The following is an 11,618-nucleotide window of genomic DNA, read 5'->3' as shown; positions in this document are numbered from 1 at the left end:
CAGCCCCTGGGGCAGGGGGACATGGAGCACCAGGAGCTGGTGGCCGCTCGGTGGCCACGGCGGGAGGACAAGCCGAGTCCCCGGTGAGCTGCAGGTTGGTGTCGGGGTGAGGAGACACCACCGAGAGCCGAAGCACCTTTGAGAGCAGCTGGCACTGCACCCGCTCAGAGCCACCTGCAGCTGAACCAAAACGTTCCCTCGCTTGGAACCCGCTACACCCTGTCTGTCATCTCTCGTGTGACATCTTCCCCTAATCCCCAGCCTTAAATGTACCATTTTCAGCATGAGCTTTTATTTCCTGTTCCCAAAATTTGTCTGGGGACACGTGCACTCTGACAAGGAGATGAACCTTAAAGGTTCCCTCCCTGACCCTTGGAACCCACAGCTCCACCTCTTGAGATTTATCTTTTGACACTGACCCAGACCTGATGAAAACCTAATTCCCTACATGTTCAATTAACTCCAGGGTTTACAATCACAGACTGGTTTGGATTCGAAGAGACCTTTCCAAGTCTAACCCTTGCCATGGGCAGTGACACCTTCAGGGATGGTGCCAAGCTCAACACAGGCATCTGCAGCACCACAGACAATGCTGTGTGCTTCCAGCCTGGCCTCTCTTGGTATTTAAGAGGAATTAGAGCTTCTCTCACTCCTTCCTTTTTATCCTTTTTATCTTAACTTACTCCTTTTTATTTCACAGTCTTGCCAGGGGGGCAGGTCCCAGTACCCCTCTCCCTGTGGTCCCTTCTGAAGAGCTGCCTTAGGACAAGGCATTCCAGGATGGCTGAAGAGGGAATGTGTGGACCCAGGCAGAAGTGAAATCTGTGCCACCACGCCTCAGCTGAGCTCTGTAGGGCTGAACCGCCCATGCCTGTAGAGCATGAAGTGTTGAGAAGGTCCTGCAAAGTCCCACCCGTGCGTGGTCCCCTCCAAGGGGAGCAGAGGGTGACAGATGTACCCAAAGGAAGACAAAACACGAGCGCCATGGTCAGGCTAAGGTAATAAATACTTCTATTCATGGAGAACAATGCAGCAGTGCAATGTTTTATTTAAAAAAAAAAAAAAAATCATCTCACTTGATACCTCAGAAGACTGCATCGCAACGTTGGTGGGCCGAGAGCGGCGTCAGAGGCACCTGCACCAGGAGCCCCTGAGAACCCTCCTCGTGCCTGGGCTCTCCTGGCTGCTGACTGCTCCCGGCACCGAGGGGAGAGATTGCCCAGGTTAATGCCCTACATCCTACCACAGCATGGCTGGCTCAGTCTGCCTTCGTCTCCTTGTCACCTCCGAGCTCCCTGGGGACAGCTCTTCCCTCAAGCACAGGACTTGCTGGCAACCTGCTTGCTTTTCTTTTCTCTTTTTTTTAATTTCTTTTGTTAAAAAGCCACTCCACATCTTTGCCTTTTTTTTTTTTTTTCTTTTTTTTTTGAAGAGTCCAACGTACGATTATAGTGCAAGAGGGCTTGGTACAAGTGAGCATTACCAGCATGCCGTGGGGGGACAGTCCTCCCCTCCAAACACATCATTGTAGGATTAAAAGAACACCGTATCTCCGGAGAGAAGCTGTAGTGGGTCACCATGAAACAGCTTTCAAACCAACCCACTTAAAAACAAGGTCAGGAAAGTTTCTAAACGATCAAATACATTCACTTAAAAAAAAAACCAAAAAAACAAACCCCAAAAAAACAACGAAACAAAAGAAACCAAAAACATTTAGGAACAAAACCTGTTGAGATGGCCCCTTTCCCCCCCGCCCTCCCTCACCCTGCAAACACTTACATATGCTGCAACTACAAGCTGCTCCTTGAGTGGAGGCAGCGAGGAATGACCAAACACGGCAGGAGATGCAGAAGGAATCGAGTTCTGGTGACAGGCACTTAGTGGGGCTTGGGAGGGTAGCAAAGGAAGTGTCTCAGGGCCCAGCTCTGTCTCAGCAGTCCGGGCAGCTCCCCAGGGAGCGCCTGTGCCCCTGGACCCCCCTCCCAAGACGCCAAACCATGGTTTCCTACAGCAGAGAGAGGAATGCCTGTGCCAGAGATGCAGCTTCTGGGAGCCACTGGCAGCGCGGGAGTTTGGAAATAGAAAGGTGAATGTGCCCACGGCTGTGTCCCCTTTGGGGCAGGAGAGGAAAGGGCACGCCTGGCATGTGCCCGCGGGAGGTGAGTGCTGCCCTCCCTGCCCTGCTCACACCTGGCTGGAGGAAAGTGCTTTGCCAAGGGGCAGGGAGGTGCAAGTGTGAGCTGAGGGCTCTGCATGGCGCTCACTGGGACAGGGCATGGAGAGAACACAGCAGAGAATGGAGGAGAGATGCCCTGTGCGGATCCCTCTCCCAGGAGGGAGGCTTTTCCACTCTGGCACCACGCCTGACTCAGGAATGCATGAGGAGCAAGGCCAGAGCTCGATGCCCAGGCTGATCTCCTGCCCTCTAAGCCTGCTCCTACCCAGCCAGGGAAACTGAACCTCCTGGCAATGTTGCTGTGTGAATGCCACACAGATTAGCATTAAATCGAATAAATGATAATGAGACCTAATCTCTCCCTTTCCTCCCTTCATGCTCTCCAGGATTTTGGGGTAAGCCAGGCCCAACTTTATGACAAGTGAACCATTCCAGCCTGATCTGGTGTCACACACAGAAAGACAAAGTCAAATGAACATACTTACAACCTTCCCAAAGCTGCTCGAGTTCTCCCACAGCCCTGCCACTTCTCCAGTAACCCCTGGCAGCCTCATCTCCCCTCCAGTTTTGGAAATGCTGCAGTTGGATGTAAGATTTCACTGTTTTTCTGGGTGTGCAAAGCACCCCAAGCCCTTTCCTTGCTACTGGTTTGGCTCAAAGTGGTGCAGGAGAACTGTGGCTGCTGTGGGGGTGGGATGGTGCAGGCGAACCTACTCCTGCCCCATGCTGAAGAGAGGATGTGAAGGCGATTCCAGTCAAACCTACCTGACCATCGGGAGATGGGATCAGTGTTAAGGCATGAAGTATCCTCCCCCCTGCTGGGGATGCTTTGCTCCCACTAATATCTTCTTGCAGAAGGTTCCCAACCACCCCAAGGAGGGATTTGGGAAAGCTGCCTGGCTACCCACACCGAGAAATGCCCACGCTTCAGGAAATGGCTGTTTCTCAATATCTCAGTCCCGATCTACCTCTTAAACCAGTACAAATTTCTCCGGCTTGGCAAAGCCCATGCCGCTCCCTCCGGCCCACGCTGGGTGTCAGCCCGCGTCTCCCAGCCAGCTGGGTCAGGCACGGTGTAGGAAACCATGGAAAGGACATTCACTGGCAGCTAGGAAGGGTGATTGGAAATTCAAGTATGCTTTCCTCAGCGCGTGGCCCAAGGTGGGCGTCAGGAGCCCCAGACTGGCACGAGGGTTGTGGACATCCCCACTCCAGGGCATTTCCGTGCACCCCACCATCCTCCCCACTGCGTGTCTGCCTGCGCTGGCGTGGCCACGCAGAGATCCACAGATACAATGTGCATCTGTAAATGCTAAAAATAATAAAAAGTGCAACGACGTCAGCTTCTTTAAAACAATCCACACTGCTCTGTTACTGTCAGAGGAGGGAGGTGTCAAGGGAGCCTGAAAAAAACCCCTAACTGGAACAGTAGATTGCAAATTTCTCACAGCTTGCACATTACAGTGTAACTGTTCCCAAGGAGCCACAGAGAGAACCTGTCTCTTCCTGCTGCAGCAGTCAGGCCCTTCTCCTAGCAACTCTCCTGCCTGCCCCACATCCTCCTGCCCTCTCCACAGCCGATCGAGCCTATGGAATTTCTCCACTTAATTAAGGAGGGAGGAGGACGGAGGAGCAGAGTGCAGGGGAGGGAGGGGAGGAAAGTGAGCAGGAACTAAGCACAGTCCTCAGGTTTGCGTCAACGATGCCTTTGCCGTAAACAACGGGAAGGAGGGTCAGCCAGCCAGCCCCCCTCCCAGGGTGACCAAGACCTGAGCCAGCCACAGTCCTGGTCCCAAAAGGAGCTTCAGGCTTGGAGTGAATGAGGGAGACCATTCAGCAGATCCACCCCAGAGTGGTTTGTTTTGGAACGTTTTCTTCTCTTTTTGGTTTAAAATGTCACTTGGGTTTTTGTTTTTTGTTTTGTTTTTTGTTTTGTTTTGTTTTCGTTTTTCTCTCTTCCTCCTATGCCTCCTCCTCCTCCTCCCTCCTAAAGAGAAGTCCCTTCCAGTGAGACAGGGCAGGAGCTGCAGGCGTGGTGGTTCCTGCAAGGCCCAGGAGGCACCGGTCACTTGTGACGCTGAGCCGTCTTCTTCCGTTTCCTCTTAAAGAAGCAGCAGCACCTGGGGCACAAAGGACGAGGAGGGAGAGTCAGCCCCCCGCCCGGCAGACTGCCGCGTCCCCGCAATGTCCCCATCATGTCCCCGCCCCCCCGCATGCAACAGCATCCCTGCCCGCCCGGCCTGGGCCCCAGCACGCTGCCGGGACGGGGGGCAGCTGCTGCTGGGTGGATGACACCACCAGCCCGGACTGGGAGACCGGCCACGGCCAGCTGGGGTGTCCCACTGCCAGGCCCCGGAGTGCCGGCCGGGCTTCTCCCTCCCAGCCGGGCTTCTCCCTCCCAGGCTCCGCTGGAACACAAGGAGCCAGCTGGGAAAGTGGTAAAACAGGGACCCAGGTGCTCCACTCCCTCTGTCCCACCCCAGAGGAAGTGGACTGGGACTGTGAGCTCTGGCTGCTTTTCCCAGCCACGAGACACACGGTTTTCACCACTCTTCACTAAAAAAAACAAGGTCCAAAGAGACCTTGTCTCAGGGACCAGGTTTCTTTACTGAACCTTTCGCGATAACCAGAGCTGCCGCCCTGGATCGATCGCTCAGTGCCGGGATGCAGAACCCTGCTTCTTCCCCCATCCGATGGGAGGGTGGTGCTCAGGATTAGGGGAAGCAAGAAAGATGGAGAGTGGAGGCTGAGGTGGGGAGAGGAACGCCCAACGCAGCTGAACTGTGAGGAGCGGTGGGTTCCCTGTGGGATACGCTGGGGGCAGTCATCCAGATCCTATACTCCTCCTGGCTTCCTACAGAATTCCTTGGGTTTGAACATGTATCTACCTTTCTACCCTGAACCCACTGCCAGGAATGCTCTGCACATCTGTGCAAGTTCTCCCAAGCTACATGTCCTTCTCCATCTGCTGGGACAGCTATCCCCAGAGAAGCCTGGGTGATGCTGGAAGACTGTCCTTTCAGGCTGCTGGAAGGGATGCCTGGATAAGCAACCAGAGTAGACCACTGAATCTTAGAAGATCCTGAGTTGGAAGAGACCCATGAGGATCATCAAGTCCAACTCCTGGCTCTGCACAGGACAGCCCCAAGATTCCAACCATGTACCTGAGAGTGCTGTTCAAGTGCTCCCTGAGCTCTGGCAGGCAAACATGAGGATGCAAAGACCATTTTTTCCTACAACCATCTGTTGTAGGCTAAAAACATTCCAAACCATCTTCTCCAAACTATTTCTCACTGTCTCCTTCATGGAATGTCAGCTTTACACCCCTGTCCTCTCAGAGCTGGAGGAACTCTCACCCAGGTGCTTGTCCCTGGGGTGCACGAGCCTCACTCTGGGGTGCAAAAGCGATGGGTGAGCACAACCTGCCATGAGCTGAGCCTGCCAGCACAGATCGACTGTCTGGGAGAACAAACAACTCTCCCTGTGACATGGGGAGTTCCCACAACCCTCCAAGAGGAGGGACCCCTCCCACTGCACGAACTGATGTCCATGACTTGTCTCTAGGCTCCTGAACAGGCCCAGTTTGGTGGTGGGACAAGGAGAAATGCAAAGCCCTTGTCCTTGCAGGTGAAGTGACGCCTCCATTGCTGCCCACCCACCCTGAGGTGTTTGTCTGCCACCTCAGCACCCCTGTCCCAGGCTGGAACCCCCACCCCAGGACTGCTCTGGCATTCTGTTGTCCCAGGCCATCTGCCTCCATCTCCTGCTTTAGCCTATTGCAGTACTGCTCTCCCACATCAGCCACCTTCCTTCATGGCTTGTGCGATGGCGAGTAAGGGGGACGTCACAGGGAGAGGATGGAGGATGCATGAGTGATGGTGTCGCATGCAGCGGGTAAGGGAAGAAGGGGCTGAGCAGCACTTGACTTGTTGGGCACTGAACAAGGGGAGCTGACTGACTTCTGGTTGGTTTTCCTTGTGACTGTCTTTTTACGCTCTTACTCAGAGGTCCAGGGAAGGGTTCAGGAAAGGAAGTCCTGGGAAGGGTTCAGACAGGCAGAGGCAAAACACCAAAATAAAAGAATAAGGCAGGCTGACAATTACAGGACGTGATCTCTCTGCATGCAGATGATGCCCAAGAGAACAGCCCCAGACTACGACATACAGAGAAGCCAGAGATGCCAGAGGTACTGGAGGCGATGCCTATGGAGAGCAGGGCAGAGTCAGTCTCCCATCCAACAAGGACATTCCTCACCACACACGGGCTTGGTCTCTTTGCTCTGTGGCAATTTCCACCCATCAGCCCACCCTGGAACCTACAAATTCATCTGAGTGTCTGCTTGGTCCTTCACTTACTGGGTACATGATTTCCCCCAGGGGCATCTCCTGGGACAACCTGAGACTAGGACACTACAGCTGCAGCTTCAAAACCCTGATAAAGCCCCAAACTGGGCTTGGACCAGTGCTAATCCCAACCTTTCCACCCCTTCTTTCCTGGAGAAGCCCATTCATTTGCACCTCAGCTGGCTGGAAAGGAGCTACCTCCTACCCTCTCTGAGTAGGGGCTCTGTCACTAATGAGGACTCCCTGGCCTTGTCGTTCCATCCTCTCTGGCCTGTGCTTCTCCAAGAGGAGACTTTCCAAGGAAGCAGCTGGCCCCTCTCCTCCACACTCAGTGCAGGGTTACCCTTTGTAACCGTCTGCGTGAGGAATTCCTGCAAGAGGCTCAGCCGGCCTAGGCCTGACTCTGCCCAACTCCATCAGGCATCATCTGCTCACGGACATAAACGTTTGGGGGAGATGGAAAGCCAAATAGGAAAGGATTAAAATCTGATTTTGCATCCATCCGTTCAGAGATCAGCCAAATCCCTCAGCCTAGTGTGGCCGGTCAGACACAGCCCATGCCCTCCCCAATATTGCAAATGGTACTAAAATCAAAACAGCTCTGGGTTGGCATTGACTTTGTGCTTTTTTAGCATTTGGTGGGTTTGGTTTTGCCAACCCCAGTCTAGTCTGGTCCGCTCCCCCTTGTATGTGGACTGGAGAGAGGGACTCACCACAAGTTGAGCATTTTCAGGCAGCTACAGAGAGTATAGAGAAAAAACACAGAAAGGAAGAAAGAGCGATTAGTTCACAGAGGTGGGATGGAAGCGAGTCACTGCAGCCATGCAAACATGCAGTGCAGAGCGGCAGACACACACCAGGCCTGCCCGCCGCCCGCCCCAGCACTCACACCACTCTGCCCTTGCCACCTCTGCCATGGGCGCGAGGCCTCTGACAAACACCCATTCTCCATGGAGGCAGCAGGCCCCTCAGTTCTTATCTGGGGCTGCCATCAGAAGGGGACTCAGGGCCACCATCAGCTCTTGTCCCCTGCAGAAGGGCCTGATGGTGGAACTACACCTGGGACCTGCCCTCCAGCGACACCCACTGCCGGAATCCAGAGCTTTTCTCCAGCACACTCCAAGCAGAAGCACTGGCACGGCTCTGCCTGCGGAGTGCCAGGGAAAGCCCATCCCACTACTGCACATCATCTCAAAACACAGAGCCCAGCTCCAGCTCCTGCCAGCCCTCTCTGGCACCCTTTTCTGCAGAGCAGAATCCCAAAGTCTTTTGCCCTTGTGTGCCTGAGGGGAAATTGTGATCAGAGATGTAAGGAAAGACAAAACCCTCCCTGTGGCAAGCAGAATGAAGCAATCTATGCTTGGGAATTACAAGAGACCCCAAACCTGTCAGTGCAAAGCAGCTTATGCTCTGCTTCCCAGCACCTCCAAAACCAGTCTGGGAGTACACAAACAAGGGCTGGAGAGAGACAGGACAACTCCATGTGCTGTGGGATAGGGCCTGGGTGGCACAGCTCCTTCCCACCTGGCTTGACGTTTCCCCTTTACACAGAGTGGGGGCTGGACCTGGCCTCGGTGCACAAACATGGACTGGAGAAGTTCCTGGTTCTTCCTTACACTGGGTTGTCAGAACTGCTGAGGATGACAATCTGCCCCATCCTAGGAGCCATGTGCCTGGGGAGACCCCCCTTCAGAGCCCATGATGCCAAACTGGTGGTCTCTGCCGGCCACACAACCTGTATCTAAGAGGAATGTTGCCCATTCTGGAAGTTGCTCCTCAAGATCTCCCCCATCCTCCCAGCTTGATGAGGAGTCTGCACCAAATCTGAGGCTTCTTGGGCTGGGAGGAGAAGGTGTGTCTGTGGCTGCTGGGATCAAGGCCAGGCCAGCTACCAGTGAGCAAGATCCCACACACGTGCTTCCTGAGGGACTGGGGAATCCCCGAAGAACTGGGGAATAGAGAGCAGAAGACCTTGAGGACAACCAGCACAGATGACACATACCTAGGGACCTTTTCCACCCATATACCCTTCCTTGCCACTTTTCCTCTTCATACAGAAGTGGCCACAGAGGTTGAGGCAAACAGTGGAGGACAAGTGGCACCAGTATCACCCAGTCAAGAAATAAGCAGGCAGCTGGGCCGTGCCTCAGCACCGACCAGTTCAAAGGCAGCCCTGGGCCTATTGGCCCCTCACTCAGGGAGTGACAGAACTCTCTGGTGACCCGACAGTGACAGGTCCTGGTTTAGCTCAGAGGCAGTGAGAAGGTGCAAAATGTGATATGATGGTGCTGGATGCAGGACAGGAGCCAAAATGGTCAAAGCAGCAACTCTGACAGCAGTTCTCACATCTGACCACAGCTACAGTAGAGGTCAGCTTAGAGGGAGAACTTTCTCCTCCACAAGCTGCTTCTGGTTCCTCTCTCTCAGCTTCTCAGGGCTGGACCAAGAGAACCCCCAGGGAGAACTATCCTTCCCTGCAAGAGTTACTTCCAGACTGTTCTGGATACCTGGCACCCACCTCTCACAGCCAGAAATGAAGTGACAGCTCTCCGACCAATGATCTCTTTGCTGAGCTGTGCTCAAGCTACTCCTACACTCTCAGCGTGAGAGCACAGCGTGTTCTCCCTCTGCAATGGGGGATGCTCACCCGGATTCCTGAGATCAGCTCCTGGTATTTTGGTATCTGTGCTACTGAAATGTCTATCTGGCAATACATGCTCTGAGTAAGAGTTATGTTCTCCAGGCATGACAAGTGTCAAAGAGAAGCGGCAGCAGCAGCACTGAAGGCACCATGCACAAAAGCAGCAATATGCAAGGAAAAGGGCATGGGACACGAGCATTGAGGACTTTGCCACAGAAAAATGTCCCCACTCACTTCCCAGGAGAAGGATAATGACCAACCAGTGGAAAGCCTGCTGTAAAGCAAACGTACTTAGCTTCCTCCACCACCTCCACCTCCGCCTGCGCTGTGATGGGTGCGTTGGAGTGTGCTCCTGTTGGGTCGTCCACATTCAGCTCCCCGTTGGTTGAGCTCACCACCTGCAACACAAAGGAACATCCCATTGGTGAGGCCCCCTGGCAAGGGCTGTTGAGGGAATGGGAAATCTGATGAATAATTGTTTGCTCTTGTTGCTTTGCACCCTCTCAGGAGGCTGCTGAGTTTCATGGGTGCCTTGGAGTCTCCAGGCTGGAGCAGCCAAAGCAGAGCAGCAGGCCTGTGTGTGTGCTCCCCAACTCACTGCCCTAGAGCACCTCCAAGAGAGGGTAGAGGGTACTTTATAGACCAGACTTACTAATGCTGCTCCTTTCTGTCTTCAGTTTAACAAATTTGGGTTCAAAACAGTTTAAAAATTTTTTTTTGAACAGTAAAAGCCATAGTGTTGGCCATCACAGCTCGGGTCCTTCCCAAACCATGGCTTGAGCATGACGAATGGGACAGGACCAGTGAAATTGCTCTCCTGACCACAGCATTACTGCAGTTTGAGAAGATTTCAGGGGGTTTAACACAAAGGCTGCACACAGCAGAAGGAAGAGGTACCTGCACTGATCCTCCATGTCGATCTGCAGCCAAATGAGATGTCAAGTACGAGGTATTTGTCTGCCGGCTTGGCTGGATCTCCCACTCTCCTCGGCGATCCGATGACGCCTGCTCAGGAGTTCAGAAGCATGAAAGAAACAGAAGAGGGCAAAAGGTGAATGAGGAGAAGAAATGAAGGTGTACTGGTTAGTGGGTTAGTTTTTTTGCAGAAAGCAGGGCATTTAAACTTTTATCTGGGCTAAAATTCCCCTTTACCAAGTGCACCTCATTATTTACTGCCATGGTGGCTGCAGTGATCCACTGTGGGAGTGGATTTCATCTCCTCTAGCTGCTGAGTGAAGGGAAAGATCTATTCTGGAAATAATTTCTTTACAACAGTTTCACATCCATGGATTTCAGTACAGCCACAATTACACTGACAGTATTTAATTATGTCTGTCAGGCCACACACACCAGAGCACTTGGCACAGCAGCAAGGTGGGATTCACAAGCTCAACCTCTTTAAATGGAAATTTGCAACATAAACCAAAGCCAAACATTTCATTTCACCCAAAGACAGTTCCACACACTGATTCACCTGTGCAGTGCAGAAGGAAACATCCACACCTGCTTGACTGGAGAGAATGGTGGGGGCTTTTTGGGTTTCTGCAGAAAAGTGGATAAGAAGCTCTGGCTAACAAGTTTCCTCTTTGCCCCCAACAGATGAACACATCAGGTGATTTAAATTATTAGAATTTCATTTGTTTTCTTAGAAGATCACTTTGCACTTGCACATGAAGCTCTGGTGGGGCACTGTTGAGGGTTAGGGTTTTTCCTTTTGTTTCTTTCTCTCATGGAAAGAAACATCTGTTGCTAAGAAACAATACCTACTGATACTTAAAAATATGTGGCTGGGAGCATGAGGGGGAAGGGTGCAGCTGGCTATTCTCTTACCTGTGGGCTTTTCTCTTGGGAAGGGCAGAGTTACCAGGAGATTTTAGGCTGGGGAGGAACGGGGCTGGGTGCAGCTCCTAGCTCCCTCTCGCTGTCTGCATTGGGGGGAGAAGGTCGAGCTGTTGCTTTCTGTGGGGAGAGCTCACTGCACTGCTGGAGCCCAGCCCTGTACTGCTCCTTCCTGACTGTGGATGAGCCTTTGCTTGTCAGAGCAGCCCTAGCACTGGGATCTTATTAGCGCCATACCTCACTAGCAAGGACCCTCACCATCTACTTGGGTGCCTCAGGGGAAAAACCCCGAGCGCTCCAAGGGAGCCTCTCATGGACGTGCTTGGGAGCCCGACTTTTACTACTCTGGGATGTGCTCATGCCATCGCCCGTCCAAGGTTCCTGCTGCAGCCCTGACCCTCCATGGAGCTGCCCGCCATTGCCGTGTGAGGGAGCGGCCGAGCTGTGCCACAGCGCCCCCTGCTGGCCCGGGGGACACCGCACCTGCCCTGCCCGGCCGGGAGCCAGGAGCGCCCCTGGTGGCCGTGCCTGGAACTGCACCAAGGGGGAGCGTCCGCGGCTGGGAGCTCTGGGACTGCTTCTGGTTCTGTTCAGTGTTCTGGTTCTGTTCAGTGTTCTG

The 11,618-nt window shown here is 53.4% G+C and overlaps 1 protein-coding gene and 1 long non-coding RNA gene across 4 annotated transcripts in view; one reads left to right on the top strand and one right to left on the bottom strand.

Annotated features, from left to right (window-relative positions):
* LOC107209532 lies at positions 1 to 1,384 on the top strand. Its single transcript, XR_001523622.3, has 2 exons — positions 1 to 94; positions 701 to 1,384. It is a non-coding gene; the product is annotated as an uncharacterized LOC107209532 (long non-coding RNA).
* Positions 1,385 to 1,402: 18 nt separating this feature from the next.
* Positions 1,403 to 11,618, bottom strand: part of CSNK1G1 (casein kinase 1 gamma 1) — a 95,518-nt gene continuing 85,302 nt past the window's right edge. For 2 of the 3 annotated variants that reach the window (XM_015639388.3, XM_015639389.3), the window contains exons 12-15: positions 10,058 to 10,165; positions 9,452 to 9,558; positions 7,233 to 7,256; positions 1,403 to 4,296 (exon numbers count right to left, since the gene is read on the bottom strand). In XM_015639388.3, coding sequence (XP_015494874.1) covers positions 4,242 to 4,296; positions 7,233 to 7,256; positions 9,452 to 9,558; positions 10,058 to 10,165 — 294 coding nt within the window. In that variant the 3' untranslated portion in view covers positions 1,403 to 4,241. The remainder of the gene's footprint in view (positions 4,297 to 7,232; positions 7,257 to 9,451; positions 9,559 to 10,057; positions 10,166 to 11,618) is intronic. The other variant, XM_015639390.3, reaches the window with a different exon arrangement.

This window comes from Parus major, chromosome 10 (genome assembly GCF_001522545.3).
Source record: "Parus major isolate Abel chromosome 10, Parus_major1.1, whole genome shotgun sequence".
NCBI classification, from domain to species: domain Eukaryota; kingdom Metazoa; phylum Chordata; class Aves; order Passeriformes; family Paridae; genus Parus; species Parus major.
The sequence above is the reverse complement of the archived record's forward strand: the minus strand, read 5'-3'. Positions and strand labels throughout refer to the sequence as shown.